This window comes from Sceloporus undulatus, chromosome 1 (assembly GCF_019175285.1).
Source record: "Sceloporus undulatus isolate JIND9_A2432 ecotype Alabama chromosome 1, SceUnd_v1.1, whole genome shotgun sequence".
Lineage (NCBI taxonomy): Eukaryota > Metazoa > Chordata > Lepidosauria > Squamata > Phrynosomatidae > Sceloporus > Sceloporus undulatus.
Genome location: NC_056522.1, coordinates 157,133,397 through 157,155,465, shown reverse-complemented (window position 1 = coordinate 157,155,465; position 22,069 = coordinate 157,133,397). Strand labels below are relative to the sequence as shown.

General features: G+C 38.6%; 1 protein-coding gene across 4 annotated transcripts in view; it reads right to left on the bottom strand.

The window, feature by feature from the left end:
- Window positions 1-22,069, bottom strand: part of GPCPD1 (glycerophosphocholine phosphodiesterase 1) — a 46,846-nt gene that overhangs the window by 12,363 nt on the left and 12,414 nt on the right. For all 4 annotated transcript variants that reach the window (XM_042448513.1, XM_042448505.1, XM_042448498.1 and 1 more), the window contains 8 exons: window positions 14,477-14,552; window positions 12,131-12,169; window positions 10,460-10,583; window positions 7,982-8,225; window positions 6,526-6,688; window positions 4,849-4,981; window positions 3,156-3,210; window positions 1,254-1,346 (listed from right to left, as the gene is read on the bottom strand). In XM_042448513.1, the coding sequence (XP_042304447.1) occupies window positions 1,254-1,346; window positions 3,156-3,210; window positions 4,849-4,981; window positions 6,526-6,688; window positions 7,982-8,225; window positions 10,460-10,583; window positions 12,131-12,169; window positions 14,477-14,552 (927 nt within the window). The remainder of the gene's footprint in view (window positions 1-1,253; window positions 1,347-3,155; window positions 3,211-4,848; window positions 4,982-6,525; window positions 6,689-7,981; window positions 8,226-10,459; window positions 10,584-12,130; window positions 12,170-14,476; window positions 14,553-22,069) is intronic.

The window sequence follows — 22,069 nt, the reverse complement described above, 5'->3', positions numbered from 1 at the left end:
GCTTGGGTCCAGGCTATTTGAAGAACCATATCTCCCTGTACGAGCCCACAGAATATTGAGGTCATCGGGAGAGCCCATAATAATAATAATAATAATAATAATAATAATAATAATAATAATAATAATAATAATATCTTGCCCCATCTGCACTCAGGCAATCGGGGCGGCTTACAACATTAAAAATTATACATATCATATCCCCCAACCCTCCCTCAATTAAAAGATCAGTAACAGTTAAAACTATCAATAAAAACAAACCAACAACAACAAACACAAATGGACAGGTAAACAGCAATGGGATCGGTCCATTACCTTCTCTCTTTGGTGGCCAGGTGTCTATTCAGGGAAGGCCTGCTGGAAGGGATCCGTCTTAACTGCTTTTTAAAAGCTCTCTAAGGTGGTTATATGACAGATCTCATCTGGCAGGCCATTCCATAGTATGGGAGCGATAGCCAAAAAGGTCCTCTGGGCAGTTGTTGATAACCTGATTTTTATTGGTTGTAATAGAGATCTTAAAATTGGTGTAATATGGTCTCTTCTAGATGTACCCGAGACCAGTCTGGCTGTCATATTCTGTACCAGTTGAAGTTTCCTTACCAAGCATAAGGGTAGCCCCATGTAGAGTGCATTACAGAAATCCAGACATGATTACAGTTACCAGCGTGTGTACTATGGTTTCAAGATCCCTGACTTCCAAGAAAGGGCACAGCTGGCATATCTTCTGTCTGTCCCACAACCCTCTCGGGTGTGTTTGGTGGAAACAAGAGAAACGGCCTTTTCAATGGCTGCTCCCATGCTCTAGAACTCCCTCCCTAGAGGCCAGGATGGCGCCATCCTTGCTGTCCTTCTGATGACAGGTAAAACATTTTTATGCCGCTAGGCTTTCGCATGAGATGGATGCTGTTTTGCTTTTGTTTTTAAAGAGTTTTAACTTTAAATTTTAATAATGTAATGTTTTTTAATTGTCTGAATTGTTTAATTGTTTTTTTAAATGTGTATTTTTCATGTTTTATAGTGTTTTAATTTGGACTATTTTAGATTTGTTAGCCGCCTTGCGTCTCTGTACTGGGAGGAAGGTGTGATAGTAATAATAATAAGAATAAGAATAATGTCATTTTCACATCATTTTGCCCTTTTCCTTCCCATCAAAAACCCTCACTGAAAACAAGCCTATTGTTTAAGTTAACTGATCACTGTTTAGACACAGATCACTAGACAGCAGTGCACACATTTATGAATTACACATTTTTTACCTTTTTCATAGCAATGCAACAAGTAAGATCATGATATATGATGGGGACGTGATCCCGGGAAAGGTGTACATCAAATTCCACAAAGGCTGCTCCCTAAACCAGAAGATGGGAGGGGGGCAAGAGTGATGAAGACAATAGTTTGTTAAATTTAAAAGATGCAAGGTCAAAAAACAACAACAATGATTTAATAAATGGTTTTGTGATACCATATTGCTTTTTTCATTCTTAATACTGTAGCTTGCCTATAACAATCAGGGTACTAATGCAGAACAACTTCGGAACTTAAACCACTTGATAAAAATAATTTCAAATAGTTTGCAGAGAGTATTTCTACGCTTCCCCTCTTCTAATATATAAATTACAATACACGTATGAAGTTTCCTCCACCTTCCTTGTAAACATTCCACAGTGCGTCCTGAAACTGTATTTCATATATTTAAACCTCTTTAAGGAAAGGACTTGCAGGATGTCCCAGCCCTCACAATGACTTTGATCTGCAGTCACTGTGCAGCAGAGGTCAATTCTGCCTGCTTATTACTGCACACTAAATATAGTTTAAGATTCCTTGACTGGGCTGGATCAATAATAAACCTCCTATGAAAAGAAAAACTATTTCTTTTGCTAAAGAGACTAATATCCAGACAAGGATTTTTACTAGAGGAAGCTGGCGGAGCCTATTTTAATTAGTTCTCCAATCCCCCCCCTCCCCCCAATCTAACTTCTGGAACAGTTTTTCCAGGGAAGAATTGGCCAAATATCTTTCTGCAGTGAGAGCATCCCACAAACTTGTCATCCCGTCTTCTCTGAAGATGCCAGCCACAGATGCTGGAGAAACATCAGGAAGAAAATCTTCTAGAACATGGCAACCTAGCCCGAAAAACCCACAAAAAACTATGGATGCCGGCCATGAAAGCCTTCGACTTCACAAACAGAGCTTTGTTTATAAGAACATGTGGATCCAGTCCTGTGCAAATAAGCTTCTAGGACAAAGTAGATTACCACACTACACTCATATAGTGTTACTATTGCATTTTTACTGCTCTGGTTGCCTCCTGATGCATTCTGGAGTGTGTAGTTCTCTGATGCCTAAAAGCTCTCTGGCAGAGAATTCTAAATGCCTTTACCTAAACTGCAAATCCCAGAATGCAACAGGAGGCAGCCAGAGCAGTAAAAGTGACAGCACTATAAGAGTGTAGTACGGTAATCTCTAAAGCCTATTTGAGAAATTTGTCATCAGCAATTTTTTCATAAAAGGCTGGCAATTTGAAAATATTAGTTTATAGATGCAAAGCTTTGGCAAAATATATTTATAAATGAATATAGTTTATATTATACGTCACTCCGCAGCCTCAGGAGCTTGTGTTATATTTTTATTATACAACAGAACATACACAACTAATAAATTTTGGATGTAGACATAAGTAGTGACAATGGAAGATTGAACACCAATGCTTACAGGAAACAAAGACCTATACATTTTTCTCTGTAATGTAAAAAGAAACATAGCATGCTGCAAATAGTATTAAGCATTCTTGTGGTAACACAGAAACACAAAAATAAGATTATGAACTTAATATGAGTGTAAACATAGTATGACTGTGTTCATAACACTAATATAAAATTATGAATGAAATCCAACCATTGTTCTTTTGTCATTGGTACAGTATGAGATATTCTTCCTCCTGCACTTGCCAAGTCTCTTAGGGCAGAGGGGTGCCAGAGGAGATGGAGAATCAGGCAGCTTCCTGTTTCATTGATAGATGCCTTCCATTTGCAGAGACACTGCTTTGAATACTGCTCAATGTCTTTCTACACTGTTCACATAATTATTTTTTCCAGAACAGATAATCAGAGGTATGGACATGCAAAAAAGAAACAAAATAAAAATATTGATGCACGTACATGTTTAGCAGCGTTCTTTAAGGAAGCAATAGTGTTTTCTCGAAGCTTAGCAAGCCTGGGGACAAAAGCAAAGGGTTTTAGTTTATGATTAAAAAAATAAAGAATGAATCATAAGTTCACATTATATAAACATGAAACAGAGAAGCCAGCAAAAACTATGCACTTGCAAGGCAAATTGCAACAAGTGAGAAAGCCTTCATCAATATCAAATGTTTGTCTTTTACTGTGGGCCCTTGGTATCCAATGGGATTTGGTTCCAGGACACCCCATGGATACCAAAATCTGTGGAGGCTCAGGTCCCATTATATACAATGTTGTAGCAAAATGGTGTCCCTTATAGAAAATGACAAAATCAATTTTTGTTTGTTGGAACTTTTTGGGGACAGAATATTTTCAAGCTGTGGATGGTTGCATCTGTGGATGCAGAATCCATAGATATGGAGAGCTGACCGTATATTATGAAAAGGTTTCTTGAAATACATAATCAAAATGCAAAAGCAATATTTAAACTGGGAAATGAGTTGGTAAGCTAATATTCATACCCCAAATTGCTTTTTCTAGTGAACAGTAATAATTGGCCCTTATCAAGAAATGTGAATCTTTCTTGATTTTGAAAAGAAAAATCATGTTGCTGGGTTACACATTTTAGAATGTGAAATTTATTAAGTTGCCCAGCAAAAAGGGTCCGTCAGCAACTAAGCATAGGCCATGTCTACCTGAGGTCTAATTTTCTATTATTCTGTGCCTTGTGGTAGTACAGCTATCATAAACACAAGGGACAAATAGGGGCTATATTTTTCTCTCACACACACACACCTACAAACACACACACTCTACAGACATGAAATGGAAGAAATGGCCATAATCCAAGACAGATAAAAGCAAATGAATGGTCTCCCCGAGGAGCTCCGTCTTGTGACCTCCCTGGAAACATTTAAAAAGGGGCTCAAAACCTTCCTCTTCTGTCAAGCCTTCCCCCCTGTAAAATGAAGCTGTGTATTCCCGTTCCCATCGAATCTCTGCCTTACCCTGTTGAATGATTGTGTTCAGATTTTGTATAATTTGTATTAGTGGATTTTATCTATTTTTATGAGATGTTTTCAATGGTTTTTATATGGTCTGTAAACCGCTTTGATCTATGAAAAAGCGGTATACAAATAAAATTTATTATTATTATTATTATTATTATTATTATTATTATTAATACAGCTTTCAGCATATGCTGAAAGTTGTGCTGGAAGAAGCAGTGCTCTGCGCTGGAAAGAGTAATGGGGCATGCACCTGTGGCACACACGCCGTCGTGGCCACAAGCCACATTACTTTAAATGGGGCTTATGCATATGTGGAATTTCCCTTACGCAGGGAGGAAATCCGGAACGGATCCCCCGCCGCGTAAGGGAAGGGACCACTGTATGTGAGAACAAATGTAGTTTCTTTGGATCATGACCAAAATGGAGGTGGTAGGCTAAAAATCTCAGGAACATTTACTGAAAATTAATTTTGTATAATTATGAGATGCACATTCAAGCACGGCATACTGAGGCCAAGAGACAATTAAGTCTTGAATCAAAGTAATTTCCTGATATGTTAATCCAGCAGAGATTCTGCAGAAAGCCTCTTTCTCTAAGCAGAACTTTGCCTGTGGGAACTCCCTGTAACATAATCATTCATTGTAATTTAATTAAGAACTTACTTGGTGGTGGTTGTAGAGTTTCCTGCACCTCTGTGCCCAACATCCAGCCCGGTTCTCAACCTCCAGTATTTAGCATATGAAGCTTGCATATCACAAAAGTATCCCTGAATTGGTTTAATAATTATGTAGTCCACTACAAAGAGAAAGCAAAGATCACTTGATTGTCTATTTTTAAATTCTTTATCAGATTAGAACAGTGCTTTATTGGTGCAAAACAAACAAACATCTGGAATACAAAAACAAAACAAACAAATGCACACAACAACCCCAAAATGCAGTTGGTATGTAAACCAACAGGGATAATTAAAAACTATTCATATTTACTAAGCACTTTTGTATGAACTGTTTGTGTAGACTATTCTCTTAACACTGTTTGAATTAGAGTGTTAGTTCCTGATGGCTATTGTGAGACCGGGGGGGGGGGGCACACAGGGGGCTCTTTCTGTTAGTAGGAAGCACCAGGATCCAGCAGAGACTCCACATTGTAGAATGGAGGTTATTTAACTATTCATTCATTGAATTTATATCCTGCCTTTCTCCCAAAAATGGGACTCAAGGTGGCTTACCATAATTTTTAAAAGGTCCAACTAAAACATTTGCAATGCTGATAACCTCTTCTATATGTCACCTACTTTGGCAGGCTCCCATGTCACTACTCCCTTCTTCCAACATTAGCAGATCTCTTCTAAGGACTATCTGAATCCAACTCAGTATTTTGAAATGCAGAAAAGAAAATAATCAAATTACTGAATAAACCCATGTATAAATAAATAAAAAATTGAGGAAAAAAATCACCCCCCAAACCTGGGTCAACTTATACACAAATGATGCTGGAATAGAGACCCAGCATGAAGGCAATGACAAGAGGCAGAGGCAAGAAGTCCCTCTTGGTGTGGAAACAGTGTTCCTACCCATTACCTCTTCCTCCCCCAAACCAGAGAGAAAGGCAGCTGTCCATATTTCCTCACCACCCCCCTCCAAGTGGGTTCACCAACACCAGAACACAAAGAGAAATTGTGGTGGCTATTTTTAATAGGGCCTCTCTGCCTCCTGAGACTTATACAATATGCCCCTATTAAAAATGGCCACCACGTTATCTTTTCAGGTTCTGTTACTGCTGAACCCATGGGTGGAAAAAGTAAGTAAAGAAGGATGGAGGGCTGTCTTTCTTTCTCCAGTTTGGGCAAATGTGGGGTAATGGGGTGGGAATGCTGCTTCCACAAGAGGAGCTTCTTGCCTCTGCCTCTTATCACTGCCTTTATGCTCGGTCCCTAATAGAAGTAGGTTGCTGTTGTTGCTCTCCCTCCCCCCCACCCCACCCCACTTTTTATCAGGCTGAATTCTGATTATTTTTGCTCATTTATTTTCCTTTCCCTATCTGTATTGTATAGATGTAAACATTTTAAGCTCAGCAATACCATTTACATCCCTTCATTTGCAACTCCTCAGATCCTCTCTTTCTCTTTAGATCTTCCTAAGGATGCTCCCTCTATGCACTTTTAAAAGGGTGGGAAATTATTTGTTTGTTGTGTGCCCCTAAGTTTTACCCTCAACTTATCCAGGGGGTGTAGCAAAATCTGTAATTTTGGACCCAAAACTTTCCCTTGACTTACACATAACGTCGACTTATCTATGAATATTTACAGTAACTCATGCTTGCATTTCAAGTAATCATACCTCTAACTTTTCCTATTGTTTTTCGTGACATTCTGCTCATAATAGGAAGTGTAAGAATACCACAACTCCTTCCTGATTCTGCAATAGTGGAGGATAACAGGCAAGCAGAGCCCACATGACCAGGAAGTGTATCTCCTTGTATCACTGCTTCACTGAGATCTTCCTAAAAATACCAAAAACATTATATTTAAGTATGTTAAATTATTCCAAAACTGATGAAATTTGAAATAAGCATTTCCTTGAGTATCTGTCTTGCTCCTGGAAAGCAGATAAAGAACACAGCAATGCCAGGATATTTGTGCTAATTGTTTATGACCAGCATTTGTCAATACAATTACTGGGGTTTTTTTGCACCTACTATTGCTATGTGCATATATACTCAAATTTGAATACTATATTCCAACTACTAAGGAAATGGATTCATGCAAACCCATCCTAATATAAATCAGTTAGTTTTCAAAGTGCTGCAAGACTTCCAACATAACAGACTGACACAACTATCTCTTCAAAGGCTTTAGTTGTGTAAATCAAGCATATTTTCAATTCAATGTTTATATCCTTGACTCACATTAACCTTGTCACTATTTTTAAATTTTCTGAAACATGTACATGCTGGTCTTAGCAACTTATAATCAATCTTATGCTTCACTAGAGTTATAGATTATTCAATGTACTGCATATACCCAATATATTTATTAACAGTGAAAAATATAGAACACAAAATTTAAATGATATCCTTGCTACCCCTTGACATTGAGTTTATGAAGATGGTACTACTAGAGACAGAGAAGACCAATTAAAATAACATATGGAATAATTCTTGTTCCATATAGTGCACTTCTCTGCTTTTATTCAATGAAAGAGCAGTTTTCCGATCATCATTGTTGTTAAGATACAGATTTAAGAAAGATCACAACTCAGAAACCAGAGTTTATCTCAGAGAGACTTCCAGCAGCCAGGAGGCAGGATACCAAACTCACTGGAGAACTTGGTTTTTATATCCAAGAAAAATTAGATCTCATTCAAATAACTGCAGGATCTCCCAGCTTGGATGCTGTCTTCTAAATGTGATGAGGGGAGGAAACATTAGTCTGAGGACTGCTCCTGTCTCATCATGCGTAGAGGCTTGGGGCAGAAGCAGTAGTGTTGAAACATGCACTTCGTTAGAGAAATGTGTAGGGGAATCTAATAAGGTTTCCATTCTTGCTTAGGATCAATCTTGGGGACCAAACTTCTCATCCTCTGTGAGGTATATTTCCTCTCTCCTCTTCTTCCAGTTTCCTATCTGTAACTGTGTTAGGGTGGCTGCAACCCTGAAATATGATAAGGAGTGATCCAACAAAAAGAATAAGTCATACTGTAAAATGGAGCATGTATTTTCAAAAAACGCTACAGATATTGAACTTTGTCAGATATCAAAGAGGAAAAAAACTCTCTCACACACCCATTCCCTCACCTCAAAAAAGTCAAAGATTAATTCCAAGTTGTCTGGTTCCATAGTCTGTATAGAGTATTCTGTCCACCGGTCAGGCTGCAGACCATAACCACATTCTGGCTGAGAATGCCGAGACTTGAATTCATTATCACTTATTAGCGAAATCTCTAATGTGTTTGCCATTTTATGATGAAGTGTAGGTGACAGTCTATCATCCTCGTCATCTTCACCCTCCTCCTCCAAGCCTTCAAGGGTGAGTTTCACCCTACACAGGAAGGAGAAAGCAAAATCTGATGCTGTGTGTCATAGAACCTCAGTGACAGTGACAGAATGTAGATCATCCTGTGGTGTTAAGAGGATCTAATAGATGTATTCTGCTTATGGTAACACACAAGGATGCAAATGAAGTGTATAAAAAATTACACCTGGTATGGAGAAATAGAGACGTTTTCCTGCATACTTAATACTAAAACTCAAGGCCATCCAATGAAGTTAAATATTGGAAGATTCAGGACAGAGAAAAGAAAGTACTTCTTCATGCAGTGCAAGCTTAAGCTATAGAATTTACTTCTGTAAGATATGGAGATGACCATTTTGGATGAATCCACATACTCTATAGAAAATGTAGTCAAAGTCAAGCCCACAGACTACATGTGGCCACCCAAGGCCATTTTCTGGTCTCAAGGGCCCCCATCCCTCCATTTTTATACTAAAACGCCCATGCCACAATTCCTAGGTGGTTTCTCCTTCCTGCCTGTTTAAGGCCCAAGAGAGGTCTTTCTAAGACCAAGAAGTGAAGCAGAAGTCAACTTCTAGTTCACTTCCTAGTTTAATAAAGGCCTCTCCTGGGCCTAAAACAGTCCCGAGTCCAAACACACGCCAAAATTGTCCCCACTTGTCTCGGAGGGGAGGGGACATTTTTAAAAAGAAAAAGAGAGAGAGAAAGATGAAAAAAGTTTTAGAAATTAAGAAGGTGGGGGAATGGCAGGAAGTGCTGTCCTCCAGGGACCCAGAGTGGGCAATGAGGCCTCCATGCCTTGGCAGTTGACCACCCTTTCTCTGTGGCACAGAGGATAAAGATATGAGAATCTATTAATCATGATGTTTATATTTATTTGCAGTCCTTAGCCTCTAAACAGGTTACATAAAAACTAACTAAATAAAATAAATTAATCTCCTAACCCAAGGCAAATAATTTCTCCTCACAGACCAAAATAGTACATATAGTAGCAGTCAAGGGCACCAGGCCAGCAGCCCAGATTGGGCTCTTCAATCTTTTCCTCTCTGTGAAAAATATTTCTTACATAGCCTGCTAGTGGCAGCTGAAGGAGAACAGGGGCCAATGGGACTTCCATTATGCCTATAGTTTACCTCCATGCTCAGAGACCCTGATAAATAGCAACATTTAAGCATTACTTCAAAATGAATCTGGGGATCATTGAGCCATTTATTATATCTTTAGCATCTTCCAAAGCTTCGAAGTAGCAGATTAGTAATCACTGCCTACAAAGTGATTGAGAACATCTCTCTAAAATGAATAGGCAGATAATTTGGCTTAATCTGTGTATTTATGCTTATATTTCAAATAAATACTATTCTGTTCTATTCATTCCAAACCACAGATGATACATAGCTTTGCCTTTCAACTTTTGATGCAATCAGTAGTTCTCATATCCTTTAAATCCCTAAATCTTACAGCTAATCATGTATGTTTGTAGAAACAAAACACCTAAATTGTATGGTTGCAGACATATTCTCTGTTTACACCTGTGTTTGAGACCCTTGTTGAATTGCACTTAGCATGCAATTTCCCAATTCTTCAAAGAAGAAAATTCCAGAAAGGCACTTCTGCCATCAGGTCTTCCTGTTAATAAGGATCTGCATGAAGAGGAAGATCCATGAACTAATACATTGAACACTAGTTAGAAAGCACATCTAACTATGCATGTTAAATATATCTGTCTCACACAGGGAACCAATGGGAACTGAATATGAAGTATACTGTCACACAAACACCTTATCACTTGAACTTAAAGTATGAGCAACGTCTGAGTTGTTATCCAGTCCTCTGTTCACTACTCTTCCACAAAACAATGTCACTGTTTCACAAAAAAGTAAAGAAAAGAACTAATATGACCAGTTTATTCAAAATTCAGTTAAGGACTCCCAAGATATTGAGGATTTCTGTACAGAAAGATTTTAGGAGCTGGTTTAACACACTTACCCACTATAGCTTTATTTTTAAGATTCTACAAAGCAACAGCAGTGATTTCAGAAGAAATCAAGAGCTGATTAGAAAGAATGAGATGTAGGGATGAATCTAGTAGTTATTTTTGCAGAAAAGATTTTGACTTATGAGTCTTAAAAAAATTAACTAATCAAGGAATGTATATGTTTAAAAAATTACACTGATACAAATTAAAGTGTCAATGCAACTATATTATTTAGGCCAGTATTCAGCATGACCAAAACAGGATCATCAATTAGAGTAAATCATACCTAAATCTGGATTTTTTAAATTTTTTCTTAGTTATTGATACAGGAGGTTTTTCAGAAAAATGCAGCCGTAGTCTTATTTCTGTCTGACATGTCAGCCATCCAGAATCAATACTCGTCACATCATCTGAGAAAGTAAAAAGCAAAACAAAAGCAGGAGTTATAGTTCTATATAATCTATAAACTTTTATAGTCCTATAAAATTTTCTATATCATAGAATATCAATAAACTCTGTTAAAGACAGCTATCCAGGTACCAGTTCTAGAATTTGTTTCCAAAAGGGAAGAACCATCATAAGATCCTATGACTGCTGAAACTAGACACAGAAATAGACATTCAAATGTCTGTGGCATAGGCAAAACAGATCTGAACTGACATAAATATGTCTTAATTGACTTTAGTAATAAATGGTCTGTTGTGTGAAATGTCAGCAGGCTGTGAATATAGAGTTCTGTAACTAACCCTGCACACTCCCAGGGAAGAGAAAAGTTATAGGGAAAGCTGCATCTTATTACCAGAAGGAACTGAGGGCAAAAAGAGTACACCAGAGCACACATTGGTGGCCTACTGTCACTAGCAGCAACAGACAGATGAAGTGTTTGTTTTGAAATAAGGATATTCCTGAACTTAATTCAATGAAGTCATGTTCAGATTAGGAGGGAAAGGTAGAAGGCAAAGTAATAAACTTCACAAACCCCATCCAGACTATGCCACCTATTATTAAATTCCAATCCACTGTTATGGGGGTATGTAAGGGCATGGTCTTCCCATTATTCAAGCACTGAACATATATGTGCAGTATTTTTTTCTGTTTGTACAATGGAGCAAGTTTTCAAGGCCATCTATTATGAAAGTGTGGAGAAAAGTTCATTCTTAGTGCTCAGGCTAACAAGATTAATTTGATTCAGCGCTGCTAATGAGACAGATGAATTAATATCACAGAACAAGTATTTGTTAAGAATAAAATAAGTAATTACATGGTCACGAGGGAACAAGTTCAATGCTCAACTAAGATGGGAAGGATTCCCAGACCTGGGGGGAGGGCATAGGGGGGCGCAGAAAGGCACAGACCACCTCAGGTATGTGTTGGTTACATCCTGTTTTCTCCTGGGGCCATTAACAAAACTTGCCCTGTGGGAATGACTCCAGAACAAGGAGGGAGGGAGAGAAGGCAGGCAGGGAAAATCACCTCAGAACCTGCTTCAGCATTTCCGAAAGCATAATTTTATGTAGGGCGGGAAGGCAAATATTATCCCCAAGCCTGCTCCAGCAGGACTCCATCCCATCCCCCAGGGCTTTCTATTAGCAAGTGGTCTATAGGAAGGACCCTGATTTTACTATGCATCCTTGTTGCTTGTAAACTGTCTTGGACAGATTTATATCCTGAAAGATGGGATGCAAACAACTTTGGATTAATTAGGCAGTGCCTCCCTACAAGTTACACACTTGTCCTAAGCAGTTATGTTGGGGTGACATCTGTGCAGTGCTATGCATAACAAATGTTGTTCTACCTTGCTCAGTTAGTCCAATTATTTGGTTGCCTAAATACTGTATAACCACACATCCACATTTTAAGTATTTCAAAGTAATTTTTCATCACAAACATCTTAAGGGAAATTCATCTATACTGTATACATGAAAGAGTCATACAGAATGACTGTTAATCTACTTACCAAATGTTCCAAAGTGTCCATCGTCAATGGAAATACTCTCTAGAATTGAAAGGACAAACTGTGAGTGCAGTACACATCCACTGGTTGTTCAATTACTTGCTAGTTTAGGCTGCAATCCTACACATTCCTGCTTAGGAAAAAGTCCCTCTGAACTTAATGGGACTTACATCTGAGTAGGTATGCAGAGGTTCACAGTGTGCGTTTATGTCCTACCATAGCACTTTATTTCAAATTTCAGCTAAGACACTTCAAATAAGAATTTATTGGAATTTGTATACCTCTAATCTCTGTTTTCTTGATATAAAACAATCTCTAGATACCCTCAGCAGGATGTAGTTCCTTCAAACAAAGCTTTTTACACTGGAGAAAGGGCATAGCATATCCTGGGAGTGCATCATATCATGATGTTACACTTGGGGCATAGTATTCATTGTACTCATATGAAGTACTTGCTAAATAGCCAAAAATACATTTTGCTGTTTGTTTCTAGTTTAGGGAGAAAGCTTCTGGATTATTATCATTAAATTTCTTATTCTCCCTCCCACCCCATTCTAGATACAACATTTAAACTTTCACACTTCCCCCATGCCTTAGAAATGTAAACATTAAAACCCTGAAAAATAAAATCAACTCAGTAACAAATCAGATTTATGTTGGGTTTTAAGAAGACTAAGTTCTACTATCAAATGTTTAGGATTTCCCTGTCATTTCAATTAAGTCTGGCCTTCCAGATGTGGGATAAGGACAGTTTGTTCTCAGAAATTACAAAAGAAAAAGAGAGATCAGTTTGGAAGAATACCATCAAGACCTTAAATATGTGTAATAAATCTCCCATTGTCAGAGGGACTACTCAACTGAAAACATTTTGTCAGAAAACTGGTAAAAGTTTTCAAATAAATGTAAATTTCCCTTCAGCCAGGTAAATGGGCCCTAAGTTGTCTAAAAGAGGTCACTGAATGTCACTGATACCCAGACATTGATACGAGAAAGCATTTCTAATAATGACAGTTACCATTTTATGTTTACAGACACTTAAAATATTTGAATATGTGAATTTGCCTAAATATAATGTGCGGTATAGTAATCTATGTAGTGAAGAAAATGGAGTGTAGACTAGCAGAGACTTAAAAGGGTCCAACGATCACTGAAGGGCATGAGTCCCTGAGTATTTTTTTAAAAATGAATGAATAAGTTTAAATCCACTTATGATACACACAAACCTCTAGAAAGCAAAGACAATAGCTGAAATCCTGTGAATGCCCATTTAAAAAAAAGTCCCACTTAGTTTAATGGGACTTAATTCCTAGAAAGCTCTGCACAGAACTGCAGCTCCAGACTATCTTCCTAGGTTTGCTGCTTTGAAGACCATATGCTACAGAATGCATTTCCATTTATAATTTTAAATTTAGAATTAAGTATGCTAAGCACTATCATTTCAGGTGCTGAAATTCCTTAGAAACTGAGATCAAGTAGTATCAATCAGTTTATGAAACCATCTTGAAGGGGGAAGAACATTAATTTGAATCAACCAATATTCCCATTTATTCTAAATTGGCAGAAAGGTACATCCTCTATGTGTATCCTTTATTTACGTTTAAGTCCTGTTGTATTTATGAACAAATTTTATTATTTGTTTCAGGAAAGAAATGCTTAGAATTGAGGAAATATATTTTCTGGAAGAAGTAGAAAAAAACTCCCAAACAACTTGGTGTTAAAACTTTGAGATGGTCAGTTTATAGTTTCTACTAGGAAGCATGGTCTGTAAAAACAAGAACAAAAATGAGGTGGAGGTGGGGGCTCCCAGGCTCAAAGCACAATGAATACTGTCAGTTGTGTTGATTTGAAACTAGTCTCTGTATTGATGTTTTAGTTATTTTTTTAAGTGAATGCTTTGGAGTCTGTGAATTCATCTATTTGGTGAAATAATAAGTCCTAATGCAGTGTCTCCAAACACAGCACACATCTACTGGGATGATCCCTTCCAGTCCTCTCCAGCGTCAAGCTCAGGAATGAGAGTTGGGGTTATCTGTGCCGCACATCCAATGCCCAAATTAAAACCACAGGCAACTTCACCAACCCTGTTTGAACAGCTAAAATTTGTGGAGCTTGTTAAAGATAAAAGCCAGGAAAAAATAGATGCTCAAATCCATCTGTTTCAACTTTAAGTACAAGCATTTTATACCAATTTGGAGAGCAATGCCCATGCTGTGCTAGGAAGGAAGGATGCCTGTGTAGCAGTGGTATTAGTGTTAACTCAACAAAATATTATCAACCCCACTAAACCATTTTGTAAAATATTAGTAATCTTATGCATATGCTTCAAACAGATGCAGTTGGTGCCCATACCTAATGGGGTAATTGATCGTGGTGGTAGATGAGTCTCCCACTTGTGAATTATGACTTGGCATGGACCATCGATAGTCTGTAATTTAAAAGTTAAATGTCTGCAATAACGTTCATTAAATCTGATTTTTACCTGCGATGCCATATGCAGTCTACTTACACACCCTGTAAAGTGCAAAAGACAGGCCTTGGTTCATACCATTGTCACATAACCGCAGATGCCACTATAGTGCATCTGGTCATCCTAACACTAAAAATCTTGTTCAAATGATCTCTCTCCATACCCTGAAGGAGGAAATGGGATAGGATAGCATTCTTTTAACCTATCCCTGACATCTATACATTTCCCCTAACTTCTAAACAAAAGCTGTATGTCTCTAGAGGCTAGGCTAAATGTACAGAAGTCTAAAACTAGGCTAGTGTGTATCATCACTCTCTCATGATTCCACTCCACATAACCAATGTGTTAAATGAACAGTGTTTAACTTTTTTAAACTTGTAAATACTAGTCTAAAATAGAAAAGATTCTAGATTATGTTAACAGATTTACCACATTCAAAATAATTGGCATTTTTATAAAACAGGAGCAAATGTCATACATATTAGTAGCTTTGCTTTTCACATAGTAATATTTTTATATGGAGGCAATTAAAAATAGCAAAGAGCTGCCTTTGTTGGAACTAATTTGGGCCCTTAAGCCATTGTTATGGCGTTCTATAGTCACCAGTCACACATTTTCAAACAAAAAGCCTGTACAGATGAGGCCTGGAATACCTACACTTAAAAAAAAAGAACCCAAACAAAACAACAACAAACCTAACTATATAAAGGCATCCTTCCACCACATATGGAACTCTTCCCAGTAGCATCATGGGGAGGGGGGGTTCACAGGCCACACCAGGTCACCCCCTAGAAGGGGGGTGATACCAGATTGGCTCACTGCCTTCATGCGGGGCTTTTCAGGGCTGCACGGGCATCCCTAGGCCCCTCACAGGTGTTTCTAGGCCCCGCTAGGGGCTTTTTGTGGCAGAATGGAAGCTCCTTGGCGCCCACTGCCCCAAAAACCATACCACAAGTCCAGGGCCATAATTCCTACTCCCTGCACTGGGTGTCACCCGGTGTGGGAATGCGACTGACTCTTCCATTCCCTAGGGCCTAGAAAGTTTTATCTTCCTACTTGTACAAGTTACACATAAATGAGAATTTCTCTGAAATCTATATATATAGTACTGTATCGGTTTCTATAAACAATTTGTGAAATGGTATTGGCAGCTGCAGAGGGATGAGGGATTGTGGCAGGTGCAAAAGTTGATTTTAATTCCTGTAGTGGGCCAGTTTGGTGACATTTTTCACTGAAAAATTGCAACTGGCTATCACTTTCACTTGCAAATTCCAGAATCTTCAGCAACTTTTCAGGGGTTGGTAAGGTAATGGTAAAAGAAGTCCCTTGACATGAATGTCTAGTCGTAACTGACTGTACGGGCTGGTGCTCATCTCCGTTTCTAGGCCGAAGAGCCAGCATTGTCCAAGGACTGCTCTGGTGGTCATGTGGCTAGTATGACTGCACCAAACGCTGTTACCTTTCCACTTAAGTGGTACCTATTTATTTACTTGCATTTGCATGCTTTCGAACTGCTAGCTTGGCAGAAGCTGGGACTAGTGACGGAAGCTCATGCCATCATGCAGCACTCGGGCCTCAAACTGCCAACCTTTTGATCTTCCGATCATCAGAATTGGCATTTTAACTTCGTTTTTAAGACCATCTGCTACTTCTGCAGCCCTCCAGGAGTGGTAATTGATCACTTCCGGTGAGCATACCCACCCGATTTTGTGTAAGACATATAGATCCACCTCCTTGAATAGGACTGCAATATCTTTATTCCACAGCTGCTTTTGATATCGTTTTTAATTGTTAATTTTAATGTATTTTTATTGATATGCTTGTATTTGTATTTTATACTAGATTGTAATTCCGCCTCGATCAACCTGGGAGAGGTGGGAAAATATAAATAAAACTTTTATTATTTATTTATTTATTTATTTATTTATACATCCTAAAAATACAATGAGGAGTCTGGGAAAAGCTTGGGAGTTGCAAAAACAATAATAATGGGGGCAGAAGGACATGTAACCCATGGGGTTCACAATATCCATTCCTCTGTTAAGGACATGAGAAAAGAAAGAAAGAAAAGTTGAGGGAGAATACAACTGATAAATACAACTTAGAAATAGTTGCATATGTAATTGCTGGGGAAAGAGAGTGAATTTGTGGGACTCAGAAGGGGGAAAAATGATGCAAGTGTTATTTTTCAGTCTGATCTTCCTTGCTTTCTGTTTTGATAGCTACACAAAGTTAAATGACAAATATCCATCTGTAATTTCCTGCACCCACTCATAGATACAATTTCAATATTAAACAAAAAAGCTTAAGAGATTATATGAGGTATCTAAGGCAGTGTGAAGTCGAAGGCTTTCATGGCCGGTATCCATAGTTTTTGTGGGTTTTTCGCGCTATGTGGCCATGTTCTATAAGAGTTTCTTCCTGACGTTTCGCCAGCATCTATGGCTGGCATCTTCAAAGAATGCTTGCCTGGAAAAGAGTTGGGTATATATATATATACTGTGTGACCTGGAAAGGCAGGAGTGATTTGCATGTGTCTTGTTCTGTTGCTAATGGCAGGCTTCAGGGTGGGAGGGTATGCAAAGGAGGATTAGTGTCTGCTTGATTAGTGCTCATTGTCTGCTGGGAAACCCCTGACCCTGGGAGGTTTCTTATTTGCATTTATTGAGTCTTTATCTTGCTATCTTTCAGGACTGGTAGCCAAACCTTGTTTACTTTAAGGGTTTCCTCTTTCCTGTTGAAATTGTCCAGGTGTTTGTGGATTTCAATGGCTTCCCTGTGCATCCTGACATGGTAGTGGTTGGCATGGTCTAGAATTTCAGTGTTTTCAAACAGTATTTTATGCCTAAGATGGTGTGGCATGTTCTGCTACTGCTGACTTTTCTGGCTGGCCCAGTCTGCAGTGTCTCTCATGTTCCTCGATTCTTGTTTGCACACTGCATTTGGTGGTCCCTATGTAGACTTGTCCACAGCTGCATGGTATGCGATAAACTCCTGCAGCTGTGAGAGGGTCTCTCTGGTCCTTGGCTGAGCAAAGCATTTGTTGGATTTTCTTCATCGGTTTGTAAACCATTTGAAGGTTGTGCTTCCTCACCACTTTGCCTATTCTGTCTGTATGGTAAAAATACCTTCCCTTTGGGTGACTGCTTGTCTTCACTCCTCTGGGTTTTCCTGGGCCTGGCAGCCCTTCTGATGTCTGAGCTGGAATAACTATTGGCCTGTAAAGCCCGGTCCAGGTGCTTCAATTCATCTTCCAAGAAGTGGGGTTCACAGATGTGTTTTCCTCGGTCTACCAGTGTTTTGATTGTGCTTCTTTTTTGTCCTGGGTGATGGTTGGAGTTCCTGTGCAGGTATCTGTCTGTATGTGTGGGTTTTCTGTATACTGTGTGACCCAAACATTGGTTCGGTTTGCGGATGACTGGGACATCCAAGAATGGCAGTGTTCCTTCCTTTTCTTTTTCCATCGTGAATTGGATGTTGGGGTGGATGCTGTTCAGATGGTTCAGGATCACAGCCAGATTTTCTTCTCCGTGGCTCCAAATGATTAATCAACTCAGGACTGTGACCCTCCTCATTGAGTCTATCCATTTGGTATGCAGTCTTCCTCTCCTTTTGCTGCTCTCTACCTTTCCTAGCATTATTGTCTTTTCCAATGAATCATTCCAATGAATCATGATGTGGCCAAAGTACAACAGCCTTTATTTAGTCATCTTGGGTTCAAGGGAGATTTCAGATTTCAATGACCCATTTGTTTGTCTTTTTGTCTATCCACTGTATCCTCAGCACTCTTCTCCAACACCACATCCCAAATGAGTAAATTTTCTTCTTATCCTCTTTCTTCACCATCCAGCTGTTGTATCCATACATGGTGATGGGGAATACAATGGCTTGGACAATTTTAACTTTAGTGCTCAATTTTATATCTTTACACTTTAGGATTTTGTCTAGTTATTTCATAGATGCCCTTCCCATCCCTAGTCTTCTTCTTATTTCTTTGCTGCAGTCTCCATTCTGATCAATGTTTGATCCTAGGTATAGGATCTCTTTCACTATTTTGATTTCTTCATTGCCTAGGTTCAATATATGTAGTTCCTCTGTGGTCATTATTTTCCTTTTCTTTTATGTTCAGCAGTAAGCCTGTCTTTACACTTTCTTCTTTAACTTTCCCTAGCAATTGTTCCAAGTCTGTTTTTGGCTAGTAGTATGGTGTTATCCACATAGCTTAGACTGTTTATGTTACTTCCTCCTATCTTCACTCCTCCTCCTTCTAGGTCTAGACCTAGTCCATGTATTATATTTTCTGCATACAGTGGGACCTTGGTATCCATGGGGGAATCTGTTCTGGACCCCCCCCCCACGAATACCAAAATCCGCAGATGCTCAAATCCCATTGTCTTTAATAGCAGCGCGGCCTTGTGGCCATGCCACCGTTAAGTACAATAGGACAAAAGTCCCCCGCTCCCCTCCTCCTGTCTTCCCCTCTCCCTCCACCCTCCTTCCTTACCTGCTTCCTGCCTTCCTCTTGGAGGGCAGACTCCGGCTCCCAGTCAGTCGGGGCTAGGACTGGAGCCCATCCCGAGGCCCAATACCCGTGACAAAGCCTCTGGGCCCTGAGACCCAACCCCCAGCCCTGGCCCAGGCTACCTCAGACTATGGTCCAGTCTTTTGTATCTCCTTTTTTGTACATCATAGTAGGAGCCCTATTTGTTGTTGTTGTAAACTGCCCTCAAGTTGATCTAGACCCATGGTGATCCTGTGGATGAGACATCTCCAAGATTTCCTGTCCTCCACTGCTCTGCTTAGGTCCTGTAAACTCATATCAACAATCTCCTTAATGGAATCCATCATCTAGCATGTGCCCTTTCTCTCTTTCTACTTCCCTCCACCTTTCCTAGCATTATTGTTTTTTCCAGTGAGTCCTCCCTTCTCATGATGTGCCTGAAGTACGACATTCTTAGTTTTGTCATCCTGGCTTCCAGGGAGATTTCTGGCTTGATCTGCTCTAGGACCCATTTGTTTGTCTTTTTGGCCACCCGCAGTATTCTCAGCATTCTTCTCCAGCACCACATCTCAAATGCATTGATTTTCTTCCTATCCGCTGTCTTCATTATTCAGCTCTTGCATCCATGGTAACAGGGAATACAATGGCTTGGATGATTTTAACTTTTGTGCTGTTGTATCTTTGCATTTTAGAATCTTTTCTAGTTCTTTCATAGCCCCTTTCCCCATTCTTAATATTCTTTTGATGTCCTGGCTGCAGTCCCCATTTCTATCAATATTTAACCCCAGGTATGAGAATTCTTTTACCACTTCCATCTCTTCATTGTCTAGGTTTAATTTGTCAAGATTCTCCATTGTCATTATTTTTGTTTTCTTTATATTCAACAGTAAGCCTGCCTTTGCACTTTCTTTCTTGATCTTTCTTGGCAATTGTTCCAGGTCTGGAAGGTTTTCCGCTAGTATGATGATGTCATCTGCTTATCTTAGATGGTTGATATTCCTTCCTCCTATATTCACTCCTCCTTCTTCTGTGTCCAAGCCTGCTTATATGTTCTGCATATAAGTTCAACAGGCAGGGCGATAAGATGCAGCTTTGTCTGACCCCTTTGCCAATTGGGAAACATTCTGTTTTTCCATGTTCTATTCTAACAGTACCCCCTTGTTCTGAGTACAGATTCTCCATCAGGACTATCAGATATGTTGCTCTAGCTTAAGGAAGTTCAGGAAATGGCTGTCATTCCACCTTGAAATCTCTTATTTTGACTGTAATCCTTTTGACACTTACTAAAAAGTAACACTCACTATTAATTGTGGTCTTTCTTTAAGCAAGCATGTTGTACATCTACAACTGTTGACACCAGTTCCCTTTCCACTTATTCAGTTAAACATTCCTTTAGAATCAAATGTTTTAAAATTAAAAGCACATCAGAGGTCTTTGAATCATTACAACTTTTTCAAATATTTGGAATGAATGAGTCACTCAAAGAATATAAAAGCTGATGTATTACAAGTTCAGGATGTACATTTTGCTTTGTATGTCCAAACCACAAAGCATTATACTATTATATTTAATAAAATATTAAATATTATATTTAATAAATTAAGTGCTTTCACAACATCCATAGTCACACAGCATATGCCAAATAAATCTTGAAATGCACTTTAAATGAGAATGCAATATTTCCCTTAAGTAAACAATAAGCTATTTAGTGACAAAAGCAGAAGTAATGGCATTCATATCTGAAATGTAAATTTGTTGAAAATAAGGCTCAAGTACTTTCTGACTGGAAATACTGAAATTTTTTAACAAACACATGATTGGCAGCAGAGACGTATTTATTTCCAATTGTTCAAATGAGTAACTTCAAGCAAGTCATTTCCAGAAACAGATGATCAGGAGCAGAATGTCAAGTTTTAAATTAAAAGACTAGTATGGTCAGATAATTTTTCTTTAGAAAGGACCCTCTCAAAAACACCACGTATAGGGATCTCAGATGCTGTATAACAGAGGTATGGTTTTGGGAATAAAATTAAATACCTGCTTCATTTTACTAAAAGTAAATGTTATGCAGACTGCTTATCATAATAAAGAAAAGGAGGTTCAAAAGAAATTCTATTGTTCTTTTTATTCAGTTCACCATTTTAAAGTGATGTTTTATCTGTAAAATAGATTATGTGGTGGTGACCACTGCCTTTCGTCTCTAAAGTTACTTTAGATGCAAGAAACTTACTTAAAGCCGGAACAGACCAGCAAGAAGAGGCAGCTTGAAGCCGCCCCCGCTGAAGATAGATTAGGGCCACGGCAAACACATGCCGCAGCCCCGATTTGCATTGAACCCAGCCCAAACAGGAGCCCAAAAGATCCAGAAATGTGTTACTTGTTCTATTGTGGAAATGCTCAAACTGATCTTATGTTTACACATTCCTTTTAAAGACATTTCTAAGCACAGACTAAGGAAGAAAAAAACTATATTACATCAGCATTCTAAACCCAGCCTGATCTACAGCTGAAAATGTGACTATAATACCAGAATCCAGCGTACAATATCAGTCATGGAAAAATAAAGAGATTTAACACTGTCCTGATGAAAGGTCTCCTCCTCACTCAAAAAGTGATGGCATTAATCTATACTAAGCATTAAGGTATTAAGTGCGGATTTATGTTAAAGTCGGTCTAAATCACTCCCACTGAACATAAAATTAGTCAGTTTGCTTGGCTTCTCAGTTAAGATTTTACATTTGTGAAAGCTTGTTAAACTTTCGTATAATTAAGAACCCCAATCTTCTTTGGTCTCAGTTCAATAATAAATGCAGGAAGCTGTCTTCTAAAAGATTGTATGTACAGCGCTGTGTAAATTTACAGCGCTTCATAAATAAAGGTTAATAATAATAATAATAAATAAGGGAAAGGACTACAAAATATTTAATTCATTTAAAGCAAGCAAAGCTAAGTGATATAGCTAGAAATAGAAATA